The sequence below is a fragment of the Delphinapterus leucas genome, chromosome 1 (assembly GCF_059928025.1).
Source record: "Delphinapterus leucas isolate spDelLeu-1000000601 "Yukka" chromosome 1, BTC_Dleu_Yukka2, whole genome shotgun sequence".
NCBI classification, from domain to species: domain Eukaryota; kingdom Metazoa; phylum Chordata; class Mammalia; order Artiodactyla; family Monodontidae; genus Delphinapterus; species Delphinapterus leucas.
Genome location: NC_143129.1, coordinates 106,957,476 through 106,970,994, shown reverse-complemented (window position 1 = coordinate 106,970,994; position 13,519 = coordinate 106,957,476). Strand labels below are relative to the sequence as shown.

Sequence of the window (13,519 nt, the reverse complement as noted above, 5' to 3'; positions counted from 1 at the left end):
AGTAAAGGTAGGAAATTATCTATGCACAAAGCTAGCAGGAAGGTTAAAAGACAAAAGTAGTAAAAACCATCTATATCCACAATAAGCAGTTAAGGGATACACAAAACAATTATTTGTAAAATATGATATCAAAAACAGTAATCATGAGGGGAGGAGAGTACAAATGCATTAAAATGCATTTGAAATTAAGATGCATTTGAAATTAAGAGATCAGAAACTTAAAACAATCGTATCACAATCATAATCATATATATCACATACAAAAGAAAAAAGAATCCAAAACTAATACTAAAGATAATCATCAAATCACAAGAGGACAAAAGAAGAAAGGAACAAGAAAGACCTACAAAAAGAACCCCAAAACAATGAACAAAATGGCAATAAGAGCATACATATCAATAATTACTTTAAATGTAAATGGACTAAATGCGCCAATCAAAGACACAGAGTGCCTAAATGAATACAAAAACAAGACCCATATATATGCTGCCTACAAGAGACTCACTTCAGATCTAAAGACACACACAGACTGAAACTGAGGGGATGGAAAAAGGTATTCCATGCAAATGGAAATCAAAAGAAAGCTGGGGTAGCAATACTTACAGCAGACAAAATAGATTTTAAAATACAGACTGTTACAAGAGACAAAGAAGGGCATGACATAATGATCAAGGGAGCGACCCAAGAAGAAGATATAATAATTGTAAGTACATATGCACCCAACATAGGCGCACCTAAATACATAAAGCAAATATTAACAGACACAAAGGGAGAAATCAACAGTAATAATAACAGTAAGGGACTTTAACCCCTCACTCACATCAATGAACAGATCATCCAGACAGAAGATCAATAAGGAAACACTAGCTTTAAATGACACAACAGAACTAATGGACTTAATAGTTATATATAGAACGTTCCATCCAAGAGCAGCAGAATACACATTCTTTTCAAGTGTGCATGAAACATTTTCCAGGATGTATTACATGGTTTGCTACAAAACAAGCCTTGGTAAATTTAAGAAAACTGGAACCATATCAAGCATCTTTTCTGACCACAATGCTATGAGACTAAAAATCAACTACAAGAAAAAAACTGCAAAACACACAGACACATGGAGGCTAAATATTATGCTATGAAACAACCAATGGACCACTGAAGAAATCAAAGAGGAAATAAAAAAAATACCTGAAGACAAATGAAAATGAAAACATAATGATCCAAAATCTATGGGATGCAGCAAAAACAGTTCTAAGAGGGGCATTTACAGTAATACAAGCTTACCTCAGCAAACAAGAAAAATCTCAAATAAAAAATCTAACCTTATACCTAAGGGAGCTAGAAAAAGAAAAACAAAACCCAAAGATAGTAGAAAAAGGAAATCATAAACATCAGAGCAGAAGTAAATGAAATAGAGACTAAAAGACAATAGAAAAGATCAAGGAAACTAAGAGGGGGTTCTTTGAAAAGATAAATAAAATTGATAAACCTTTAGCCAGACTCATTAAGAAAAAAAGAAAGTGGGCCCAAATCAATAAAATCAGAAATAAAAAGAGGTTACAGCTGACTCCACAGCAATACAAAGGATCATAAGAGACTATGAACAACTATATACCAGTAAAATGGACAATCTAGAAGAAATGGACAAATTCCTTAAAATACATAATCCTTCAAGACTGAATCAGGAAGAAATACAAATATGAACAGACCAATTACCAGTAATTAAATTGAATCAATAACAAAAATACCTCCCAACAAACAAAAGTCCAGGACCAGAAGGCTTCACGGGTGAAATCCACTGAACACTTAGAGAAGAGTCAACACCTATCCTTCTCAAACTATTCCAAAAAACTGCAGAGAAAGGAACACATCCAAACTCATTCTATGAAGTCAGCATCACCCTGACACCAAAACCAGACACAGATATTACAAAAAAGAAAATTACAGGTCAACATTACTGATGAACATAGATGCAAAAATCCTCAACAAAACACTAGCAAACCAACTTCAACAGTACATTAAAAGGATCATACCCCACAATCAAGTGGAATTTATCCCAGGGATGAAAGAATTTTTCAATCTCCGCAAATAAATAAATGTGATATACCACATTAACAAACTGAAGCATAAAAACCATACAATCATCTCAACAGATGCAGAAAAAACCTTTTCATAAACTTCAACATCCATTTACAATAAAAACTCTCCAGAAAGTGGGCAGAGAGAACATACTTCAACATAATAAAGGCCGTATATGACAAGTCCACAGCTAAGATCATACTCAATGGTGAAAAGCTGAAAGCATTTCTTTTAAGATTAGGAACAAGACAAGAATGCCCACTCTCACCACTTTTATTCAACATAGTATTGGAAATCCTATCCACAGCCAGAGAAGAAAAAGAAGTAAAAGGAATCCAAATTGGAAAGGAAGACATAAAACTGGCACTGTTTGTAGATGACATGATACATTAAAAAATCCTAAAGACACCACCAAAAATCTACTAGAGCTCATCAATGAACCTGGTAAAATTGCAGGATACAAAATTAATATACAAAAATCTGCTGCGTTTCTATACACTAACAATGAACTATCAGAAAGAGAAATTAAGGAAACAATCTCATTTACAATTGCATCAAAAAGAACAAAATACCTAGGAATAAATCTACCTAAGGAGGTAAAAGAGCTGTACTTGGAAAATTGTAAGACACTGATGAAAGAAACTGAAGATGACACAAACAGATGGAAAGATATACCATGTTCATAGACTGGAAGAACTAATAATCTTAAAATGACCATGCTACCCAAGGCAATCTACAGGTTCAATGTAATATCTATCAAAATACCAAAGGCATTTTTCACAGAACTAGAACAAATAATTTTAAAATTTGTATGGAAACACAAAAGACTCCAAATAGCCAAAACAATCTTGAGAAAAAAGAACACAACTGGGGGAATCATGCTTCCTGACTTCAGACAACACCATGAAGCTATAGTAATCAAGAGTATGGTACTGGCACAAAAACAGACACACAGATCCATGGAACAGGACAGAGATCCCAGAAATAAACCCATGCGCTTATGGTCAATTAATCTAGGACAAAGGAGGCAAGAACACACAATGAAGAAAAGACAGTATCTTAAATAAGTGGCACTAGGAAAACTGGACAGATACATGTAAAAGAATGAAATCAGAACATTCTCTAACACCATGTAGAAAAAATAAACTCAAAACGGATTAAAGACCTAAATGTAAGACCAGAAGCCATAAAACTCCTGGAAGAAAACATAGGCAGAAGACTCCAACATAAATTTTAGCACTATTTTTATGGATCTGTCTCCTAAAGCAATGGATACAAAAGCAAAAATAAACTAATGGAACCTAATTAAACTTAAAAGCTTTTGCACATCAAAAGAAACCATCAACAAAATGAAAAGACAACCTACTGAATGGGAGAAAATATTTGCAAATGATATGATTAATAAGGGGTTAATATCTAAAATATATAAACAGCTCATATAACAACATCAAAAAAAAAGTCCAACAACCTGATTACAAAATGGGCAGAAGGTCTGAATAGACATTTTTCCAAAGAAGACATCAGATGGCCAACAGGCACATCAAAAGATGCTCAACATCGTTAATCGTGAGGGAAATGCAAATCAAAACCACAATGAGATATCCCCTCACACCTGTCAGAATGGCTATCATCAAAAAGAACACAAATAACATTTGTTGGTGAGGATGTGGAGAAAAAAGAACCCTCCTACACTGTTGGTGGGAAGTACATTGGTGCAGCTACTGTGGAAAACAGTATGAGGTTTCCCAAAAAATAAAAATAGAACTACTATAAACCCAGCAATTCCACTCCTGGGTATATATCTGAAAAAAACAAAAACACTAAGTCAAAAAGATACATGCACCCCAATGTTCATAGCAGCATTATTTACAATTGCCAAGATATGGAGGCAACCTAAGTGTCCATCAACAGATGAATGGATAAAGAAGATGTGGTACACACACACACACACGCACACAATGAACAAGAGATAGTAAGTGTTGGCAAGGATGTGGAGAAAAGGGAACCCTTGTACACTGTTGGTGTGGTCACTATGGAAAACAGTATGGAGGTTCCTCAAAAAATTAAAAATAGAACTACTATATAATCCAGCAATTCCACTTCTGGATGCTTATCCAAAGAAAATGAAAACACTAACTCAAAAAGATATACACTACCCCAAGTTCATTGAAGCATTATTTACAATAGGCAAACCATGAAAACAACCTAAGTGTCTACCAATGGATGAATGGATAAATACTGAATATAATGTGATTGATACATACATACACACACACACACACACACACACACACACCAGAATATTATTCAGCCTTAAAAAAGAAGGAAATCTTGCCCTTTGTGACTACCTTGATGGACCTTGAGGGCATTATGCTAAGTGAAATAAGTCAGACAGAGAAAGACAAATACAATATGATCTTACTTATATGTGGAATCTAAACAAACCAGAAAACAAAAAACCCAAGCTCACAGATATAGAGAACAGATTTGGTGGTTACCAGAGGTGGGGCATTGGGGGTGAGGGAAATAGGTGAAGGGGTCAAAAGCTGCAAGCTTGCAGTTATAAAACAAAGAAGTCATAGGGATGCAATACAGCATGGTGACTGCAGTTAATAATATTGTAAGAAAAAGAAACTTCAAACAATTAATTCCGTACTTATACAAATTCCCCCAAAGAGCAAAAAGTTGTGTATACCCTACAACTCACATAATGAGACTAGTGTAACCTTGATACCAAAACTAAAGAACAGCATGAGAAAGGAAAAATACAGGGCAATCTCCGTCACGAACATAAACAAAAAAATCCTAAATGATATGTTTGCAAATCAAATCCAGCAATGCATTAAAATACAATGCACCATGAACAAACTGGGTTTATTCCAGGAATTCAAGACTAGTTCATAACCATGTAATTGTCCATATAAACAGAAAAAGTTGGAAAAATTATAAGATCATCTCAGAGGCAGAGGAGACATTTGATAAAAATCAACAACTATTATTTAAAATAAAACTCAACACATTTTTTAAAGCAGAAAGAATGCAAAGATGACCACTACACGGCTCCTATTCATTACCGTTCCGGAAGTTCTAATAACAAAATGAGAAAAAAGAACTAAAAGATGTAAGGATTACAAAGAAAGAATCACAATTATTACTACTTGTAGATGATAAGATTATCTTCATTAATAACACAAAAGTGTACAAATTAGGATTAGAGTGTAGCCAGGTGGTTCTTATAAGATCACTTTATAAAAATCAATTGTATTTCTATATATTGCAACACAGGAAATATTATTAAAAGTTATACCACTTACAACAATAATAAAAGAATACAAGGTACCTAGAAATAAACACAACAAAAGATATGCCAGACTCTTATGAAGAAAATTAGAAATGTTACTGAAAAGCATTAAAGGAGATCTAAATACTGTAATGGAGAGAAAGGTGATGTTTCCAGATAGGAAGATATCATCAAAGAGATGTAAGTTCTCCTGAAACTGATGGACAGATTCAATACAATTCAACCCAAAATCCCAACAGAGTTCTTTGTGAATTTTTCAAAGCTAATTTAAAAACCTATGTGGGGGGCTTTCCTGGTGGCGCAGTGGTTGAGAGTCCGCCTGCCGATGTAGGGGACACGGGTTCGTGCCCCGGTCTGGGAAGATCCCACATGCCGCGGAGCGGCTGGGCCCGTGAGCCACGGCCGCTGAGCCTGCGCGTCGGGAGCCTGTGCTCCGCAACGGGAGAGGCCACAACAGTGAGAGGCCTGCGTACTGCAAAAACAAACAAAAAAACCTATGTGGGGAAAAAAAAAAAAAAGATACTTCTGAAGAATAAAAGAGCTTGACATTAGCTCAAGGATAGACAAATGTACCAGTTAAAGTAGAAAGCTCAGATACAGACCTATACATACATGGAAACTTGATCTAACGGTGGAAGCACCACGGATCGGTGGGCAAAGGACTATTCAATAAATGGTACTGGGTCAGTACTGGTGGCTCCTCTACTAGACACTGCAGGTCTAGAGCGTTCAGTATTCTTGGCTGACATGGGGTCTGCAGCAAATGTATTGATCGCTATTGATTTCTTCAGTTAGACCCTTCCTCTCCCCAATCTGATGAGCTCCACGGTAGGTACAAAAGATAGCTGTCAGGGACGCTGCGGGTCCAAGTCCCCTTAGCTGAAGTGTAGAGAGAGACAAGAAGTGTCTTCCTCCCTTTATAAGGCTTGGTCAGAAGGTGTCTCTCCGCCCTGCCTGTCCGCCTAGTGTGGCTCATAGGGGTGGTCGACACAAAGGACAACAGTCATGTTCCTTCTACTGCCCTCAATGGCTCTCTTCTGCTTCTCTGCAGAAAATTTCCCCAGCTTTAGATTCACACATGAGCAGACCATTTCAGGAACGAGATAGAGTTTTTTCTCTAACAGGGGTTGCACTGCCCCAGCAGGAAAGTAACCGACAAAGGAAGGAGGTCGAACAGAGATGCTTAGTCCTATACTGTGGTGTCACTCTGATAACGAGAAAAAAATAATGGCACTTATAAAATTGAAATCTTTGGCTTTCTTATTAAAGTGCATCAAATCCAACGTACTGGGTTCTAAAGCATCATGATACACAGTACATAACAATCTTCTAAATGTTTCACTAAATCCTGACATAATTCAGCAAATAAACGGTACATACAGTGATGGACCCGGAGGGAAATATTCAATATTTATGTTAAATTAAACCTGGAGCCTCCAAATTGGGTACAATTTCAGAAAGAAGAAAAGAACACGCACACTAATAATTAGGTAAAAACAAAGATACCCACTCCGTATGCTGAAAAACAATAAGAAATTTGTAAGCCTTTGATCTTTATATTTTTTTCTAGCAGTGTATGCCACTGCTAAATTATAAGGCTTTTAACATTATTCTTGTGAGAAAATTACCATCATTTTCTATAAACTCTCCAATTCTAATACATACTCTAAGATAAGAGATTAAGTGACATTTTAAGTCTCTGGGGCCTTGGATAAGAATTCTCAAGGCATTCTGTTCACACTGAGTGTTTTGAATTGTAAAAGAATACACAAAAGAGGCAGAGTGGGCTGTGGGCCAAAAGCGCAGGCTTCGGAGAAGACGCGTTTAGGTAAGTCCCACATACCTGGCAGGGCCTTGGCTGAGTTCTTTTCGTCTCTGAGCCTCATTTATCTCATTTGTAAAATGAAGCTACTATTATGTTTCACCCATTACTGAAAGGATCAATTATTGGCATACTCAATAGTCTCTACTATTTTCTCCTCTCACACTTGCTAAAAGGAAAAAGTTTGTTTTGCTTTATGTCAAACAGGAGGCTTTTCCTGAAATAGTCCAGTGTATATATTTGTATAGGGATGAATAGTGTCCTCCAGAAAGTCATGTCCGGGCTTCCCTGGTGGCGCAGTGGTTGAGAGTCCGCCTGCCGATGCGGGGAACACAGGTTCGTGCCCCGGTCTGGGAAGATCACACATGTCGCAGAGCGGCTGGGCCCGTGAGCCATGGCCGCAGAGCCTGCGTGTCCGGAGCCTGTGCTCCGCAATGGGAGAGGCCACAACAGTGAAAGGCCCGCGTACTGCAAAAAAAAAAAAAAAAAAAAAAAAAAAAAGCCATGTCCACCTGGAACCTATGAAAGTGACTATTTGGAAATAGGGTCTTGTAGATGTAATCAAGTTAAGATGAGGTCGTACTGGAATAGGGTGGGCCCTCAATCCAATGACTGGTGTCCTTATAAGAAGGGCCTGTGAAGACAGACACAGGAATGGCCCTGTGACAATGCAGGGAGAGACAAGAGTAATGCTGACACAAGCCAGAAAATGCCAAGGACTGCTGGCCACCAACAGAAGCCAGGGAGAGGTGAGGAAGGATTCACCCCAGAGCCTCCAAAGAGAACACGGCCCTGCTGACACCTTAATTTTGGACTTCTAGCCTCCGGAACCATTAAAGAATAAATTTCTCTTATTTCAAGCTACCCTGTGTGTAGTACTTTGTTACAGTAGCCCTAGGAAACTAATACAGTATTGAGTCCTGAAACAGAAATGAAGCATTTTGGCTCATCTCCCACAAAGAAAAAACATACCACTTATTTCGCTATGGCTGAATAGTCATCAGCACATTCCAAGATTGTTTGATGTGGATTTTCCAAGAACACAATTTAGTAGTGCGTTATTGAGGGATCATGTTTACAAGTGAACAAAACGTAACTAAAGCAGGCTTTAACTAACTAAAAAGGTCAGTGGAGGATGAGTTACATTAGTGGATCCTGACTTCCAAGAAACATAAGAACCACCAAGACAAGGCCCATATGGAAGCAGCTCTGGAGTCAATGAAGGCAGGAGTCACCATCTGGTTTCCCATCTTGTTCTTCCTGTGGATGAACTTCATTCTTTTCTCTAGCTGCAGTCTGTCTTTAGCCAGCAGGTGAAAACATGACTGCTGGCAGCTTCCAAGTTTTCTTTTACAGAGTTGAACCCCTGAAGAAAGACTACTTTCATTTTCTGGGTCCCCAAGTCCAAAAAGCCTGGAGGAACACTTTGAGTGGCCTGAGCTGGGTCTCCTGTCCACTCCTGAACTACCTGTTGGAGCCCTGTGGCTGGGCAGGTACCAGAGAGAGGGATGGATGGAGACGATCTAACAAGGAACAGCTCTAGTTTCCTTCCTGATTAAGTAGTTCCACTTTTTTCAATTTACCCCAAATTCTGCTATCATGCTAAAACGAAGTGAGCAACCAGGAGCAGAGAAGTAATTTTAAAGGCAGGTACAGATACGATTGGAAGAATAAGAAGTAGTAATAGATAAATCAAATTATCAATACACGTAATACACTGATAAAGAACTTCAACGAAGAACCAATAAGCACGTGAACTGGATGCTTTCTGTAAGTATAAATAAAACAATTTTCACAGTTGGAATTACTGAGAAACAATTTTCTCTATTTAAATAATAGAAGAGAATATAAGAAATCAAGCAACCATTTTGATTTGAAGATTTATTTTAAAGAAGTTTCTATATTTGGGTAGTAAAAGAACTATACTTCATCAGCAATAAACAGTTGACTGCATTGTGTGAGCAGGGCACTGAAGGGTCATGAGATTGTTTCTAGAGAAAATTAAATTCAATACATAACTTGTAACTTTTCTTAGACATAGAAATTACCACTTACCATAGCACGGGGGTTTCTATCAGCTCGATTTCCTTCAAAAGAATTTATTTTATGGGCACTCATTTCATCAGTGTCAGCAATGATATAATGTCTAGGAGAGTAAGCATCGGACAAGTTCTCAAGCAGCCTCAGGATCTCAGTGGTATGCCCACCTGGAAAAAAATATTGGAAGGCTTGAGATTCAGAAACCGGTAATGGACACATCCATCTGACTACATTATACTAATACTATGCTTTGTGTATTTCTCAAAACACAGAAGGAATATTTGGAAATGATAATCTATGCCCTTGTATAAATACTACCTTTATATGGGGGAAGAGGATAATAAATGTATAAAAATAAAATCAGCACCAGCAGTAGGTTGTGCTACTGTACTACCTGAGGAAGGTACAAAGAAGTATAAGACACAGATCCTGTTATCAAGAAGTCTGGTGGGGGGCTTCCCCGGTGGCGCAGTGGTTGGGAGTCTGCCTGCCGGTGCAGGGGACACGGGTTCGTGCCCCGGTCCGGGAGGATCCCACATGCCGCAGAGCGGCTGGGCCAGTGAGCCATGGCCGCTGAGCCTGCGTGTCCGGAGCCTGTGCTCCGCAGTGGGAGAGGCCACAACAGTGAGAGGCCCACGTACAGCAAAAAAAAAAAAAAGAAGTCTGGTGCGGAAGGGACAAGACACACAGATATACAAAGAGTGACGCAAGACAGCAAGAAAAATTAAAATGGGGTTTGGGGGAGGGAACAAGCAAAAGGTTATGAAAAAACAATGTCTTAAGCATAGGGGAGATCCCTGGTAAAGGCTGAAATGACTTGAAAGGTGCAGCTAATGGACAGATATGAGTAGGGAGGCCACTGGGTGGGGGTGGGATTATTAGGACGGGAGAAGGTAAGATCTGGGATGGGTGATCAAGGCATGGTGGGAACACTGGGAAGAAAGAGGAGAGTGAAGTAAGGTCAGGAAAGTAGGCTGGAAAATGGGAAGACAGTTGCTGAAGGTTTCTGTGTTGCGAAGTAACATCAAGGAGGCATGAGCACTGACTCCCAGGGCTCAGATCTTCCTAAGGAAGACTTTTGTTCAACAGCTCCTAACAGAGGTCTTAGACCTAACAGAGGTCTCAAATATTTACCAGCTTCACCCAACAACAGTGTGTTCAATTTCTGAAATCGTACAATCTCCAAAATTTCCATACTTTAATTTTAAAACCATGGATTTAAAAACCAACTGTGTTCACTGAGGTTTCCTTCGGGGGAAAAAACCCAAAAGAACATTTACCTATTACATTACCTATATACCAATTAAGCAAAGCAATCAAACTCCTTAAGAATGGGCCCTATCATACCTATTTAATTTAACTGCACGATCCCCTGGCCTCAGCCAGGTTGATGTCTTTAACATTCTCTGTGTTCATCTCATTTGTTACCTCTTCCTTGTCTCTGGTCACACTACAAAGCTCCCCCCACTCACCTCCCTTACTGTTGCAAGAAAGCTTTCAATAGCGATACAGTGAACATATAGGATAATCAAACAAATTATGTGTTTTCTCCAAACGCATATATTTTCTTATAGTAGAAAGGGAACGATTACTCTCTAGATCCCAGAAGGAATTAGATATAGAAATAAAGTCATCAGAGAGTAAGTATAACAGGAATTAGAATCATGCTTTAACTTTGTAACTTGTCAGCCATCTTCTTATGTAGGGCAAGTAATTTACACATCTTATACTCATTTTATCATTTTTGTTTTTAACTTTGAAAAAGTGTGGTGGTTTGCAAAGTAGGTACTTGTTTTCAGAGCTGGAACAATTACGGATAAATCCGAACATATACATCTTCCACTGCTATTAAAACTTCATTTTACCTGCTTTAACAGTCTTTTCTTTTTTCCTTAAAAGGAAACCCTTTTCCCTTAAAAGGAAACTGAATACATTCTTTGAAAAATTAACTTTGTTACTGAATAAATAAATAATAAGAGCTTCATCTTGCATTTTACTTTTTTATTAAGACTTATCCTTTGGGAATGAAATCTTCTCAGTTCTATCTTAAAGTACATCCAGAATCCAATCACTTCTCACCACCTCTTTTGCTAGCACCCTGCTCCAAACCACATCACTCTCACGTGGATTATGACCAAAGCTTCCTGGTCTGTTCCCCCCTCTGCACTTGTCCATTCAAGTGTCCACTTGAGTCTACTCTCAACACAGCCTCTAGACTGATCTTCTTAAAAAGAGTTGATCAAATTATTTACCTCTGCTCAAAACCCTCCAAGGGCTCTCATATGGAATAAAAGCCTTTTTGTAAGCTGACCCTTATTGTTACCTCTTGGACCTCATCTGCTTCTTCTCCCCTTACTCAGTCTACTCCAGCCATTCTGGCCTCCTTGCTGTTGGGTATCTGTCATCTCCCCAGGGAGACTTTACCTGACAATTCTGATGAAAATGCAACTTTCTTTCTCCTTGCCTCTTCCTAACCCACATTTTTCAAACCGGAAACAGAAGGTTCAGTGAGGTTAACTAATTTGCACAAGATCACCAAATTAGTAAGTGGCAGAGATGTGATTCAACTCTGGTGTTATGTTCATTTAGAGGCACATGGTCCTAACCTCTGCATGGTAGGAAGCAGTGGAATAGTGCTAACAGCTCCGTAGAGCAGGGTTTAAAATACCCTTCCACGATCTGCATGGGGCTTGCCTCCCCACATCCAACTCAGTACAATAGTGCCCTCGCACCTCTGGTCATCCCAAGTGCTATGGCCTTCTTTTCACACCCTCCCAGCCCTCAAAGCCCAGCTCCCCCTTGTCTGGCTACTTCTTAGTCATCTTTCAAGTCTCAGTTTAGACATCACGACTTCCAGGAGCTTCCTGTCTCAAGTTCAGAAAAAGTGGCGCCCAGCGTGAACTTCCATAGCAGTGTTAACTTCCCAGGTTATAGCACTTATTGTGGCAAGTACCCATTCTGCTTTTCGTTTTCTATTCTCCATTTCATTCACTGCTGTGTCCTCACAGCTTTCACACTGCTTGGGACATAGTCAGCACTCCACGGCAAGTCGTATTCGTCAGTTTTGTTATTTCCAGGGCTTAGCTTAGTGCCTGACCTCCCCTATGGCTCAAAATACATTAAGTGAATAAAGTAATGAATTACACGTGAACATAAGTTTAGACCATTTGCTAATACCTATAAATATTATGCTATCCGGATGCAATCTCCTGGCATTTCTGAATGTACACAGCATGTATATGTATCGCTCTGTCAGAGCTGTCCATTTAAAGCGGTACGCCTACAGAGCTGGCCGACTCCGTTTGGATTGTATTACCTGATTGCACAGGTTGTTGTTCACCCCCCCGGCACAATATCCTGAAGTGTATATTGTTCTCCCGTTAGTAGGTAATTGTTTCTATACTCGTGGGTTTTGTATATGTATATTTATAAATGTGACAATTCGCTTTGTCTCGCTTATCATGTAGTATTCGTGATTCCTAAATTAAATCCCAAATGCCTAGATCAATAATGCAAAGCAGTTTTTATTCAGGCAAATTGCATGTTAGCATCACGGGCTTCTGTGTCCTCTCTGTTCACTAATAATTTGTTAGAAAAATATACGCTACAGAGACGCTTAATTACAGACAAGTGTAAGTAACTCATTTGTTATTAAAGACGCGGTCTGGGCCACATCAACAACACACCATCATTTTGCCCAGCCGGGGTTGACCCGCTCCAGTCCCGCAGAGAAACTACAAATCTCAGCATGCAACGCTGCACAAAGCGCTTGGGGTCCTGCGAACAGCGCCGCGGTGGACTCTGGGGTTTGTAGTACCCGACCCGAGCCCGCCAGTCACCGCCCGGATACTCACCGGACCCAGCCACCACCAAGAGGCTGAGAGACCGCCGGGGCACAGTGGCGCGGGGACGCAGCACTACCCACAGCCGCACTGCCAGCAGCACGGCCACGGCTCCTGCCGCTGCCGCGAGGATAAGGGTGCCACCCATTCGAAGACAAGACGCATGCGTACTATTCCGCGGCGCCGGCCGCAGGAGCGGTGAAAGTTCAAAACTACGGACGCTGCGGAGACCCAAACTCGAAGTGTGAGCCTCCTGGTGGGCGGGGCTTGTTGGCGGTGGGTGGAGTTCAGGGCCGGAGGCGGAAACCTGGCCTCTGACCACCCCGCTGGGTGCCCCGCGGGATTCTGCGCACGTACAGCCCATGCGTAAACTGAAATTCGCGGATTAAAGCGCTGGAGGAGTTTTGGTTTCGATTCGTGAGGAGGTGAGGCCAG

General features: G+C 39.9%; 2 protein-coding genes across 7 annotated transcripts in view; one reads left to right on the top strand and one right to left on the bottom strand.

Annotated features, from left to right (window-relative positions):
* The window catches only part of ALG14 (ALG14 UDP-N-acetylglucosaminyltransferase subunit), a 106,679-nt gene extending 93,273 nt beyond the window's left edge, over positions 1–13,406 (bottom strand). Inside the window, exons 1-2 of one of the 6 annotated variants that reach the window (XM_089919268.1) lie at positions 13,097–13,406; positions 9,258–9,409 (exon numbers count right to left, since the gene is read on the bottom strand). In XM_089919268.1, coding sequence (XP_089775394.1) covers positions 9,258–9,409; positions 13,097–13,232 — 288 coding nt within the window. In that variant the 5' untranslated portion in view covers positions 13,233–13,406. The remainder of the gene's footprint in view (positions 1–9,257; positions 9,410–13,096) is intronic. The other 5 variants (XM_089919263.1, XM_089919278.1, XM_089919271.1 and 2 more) reach the window with 5 other exon arrangements.
* TLCD4 (TLC domain containing 4) overlaps positions 13,217–13,519 on the top strand; it is a 103,585-nt gene continuing 103,282 nt past the window's right edge. The window contains exon 1 of the mRNA XM_089919341.1: positions 13,217–13,509. The gene's annotated coding sequence lies outside the window, so the exon portion shown is untranslated. The remainder of the gene's footprint in view (positions 13,510–13,519) is intronic.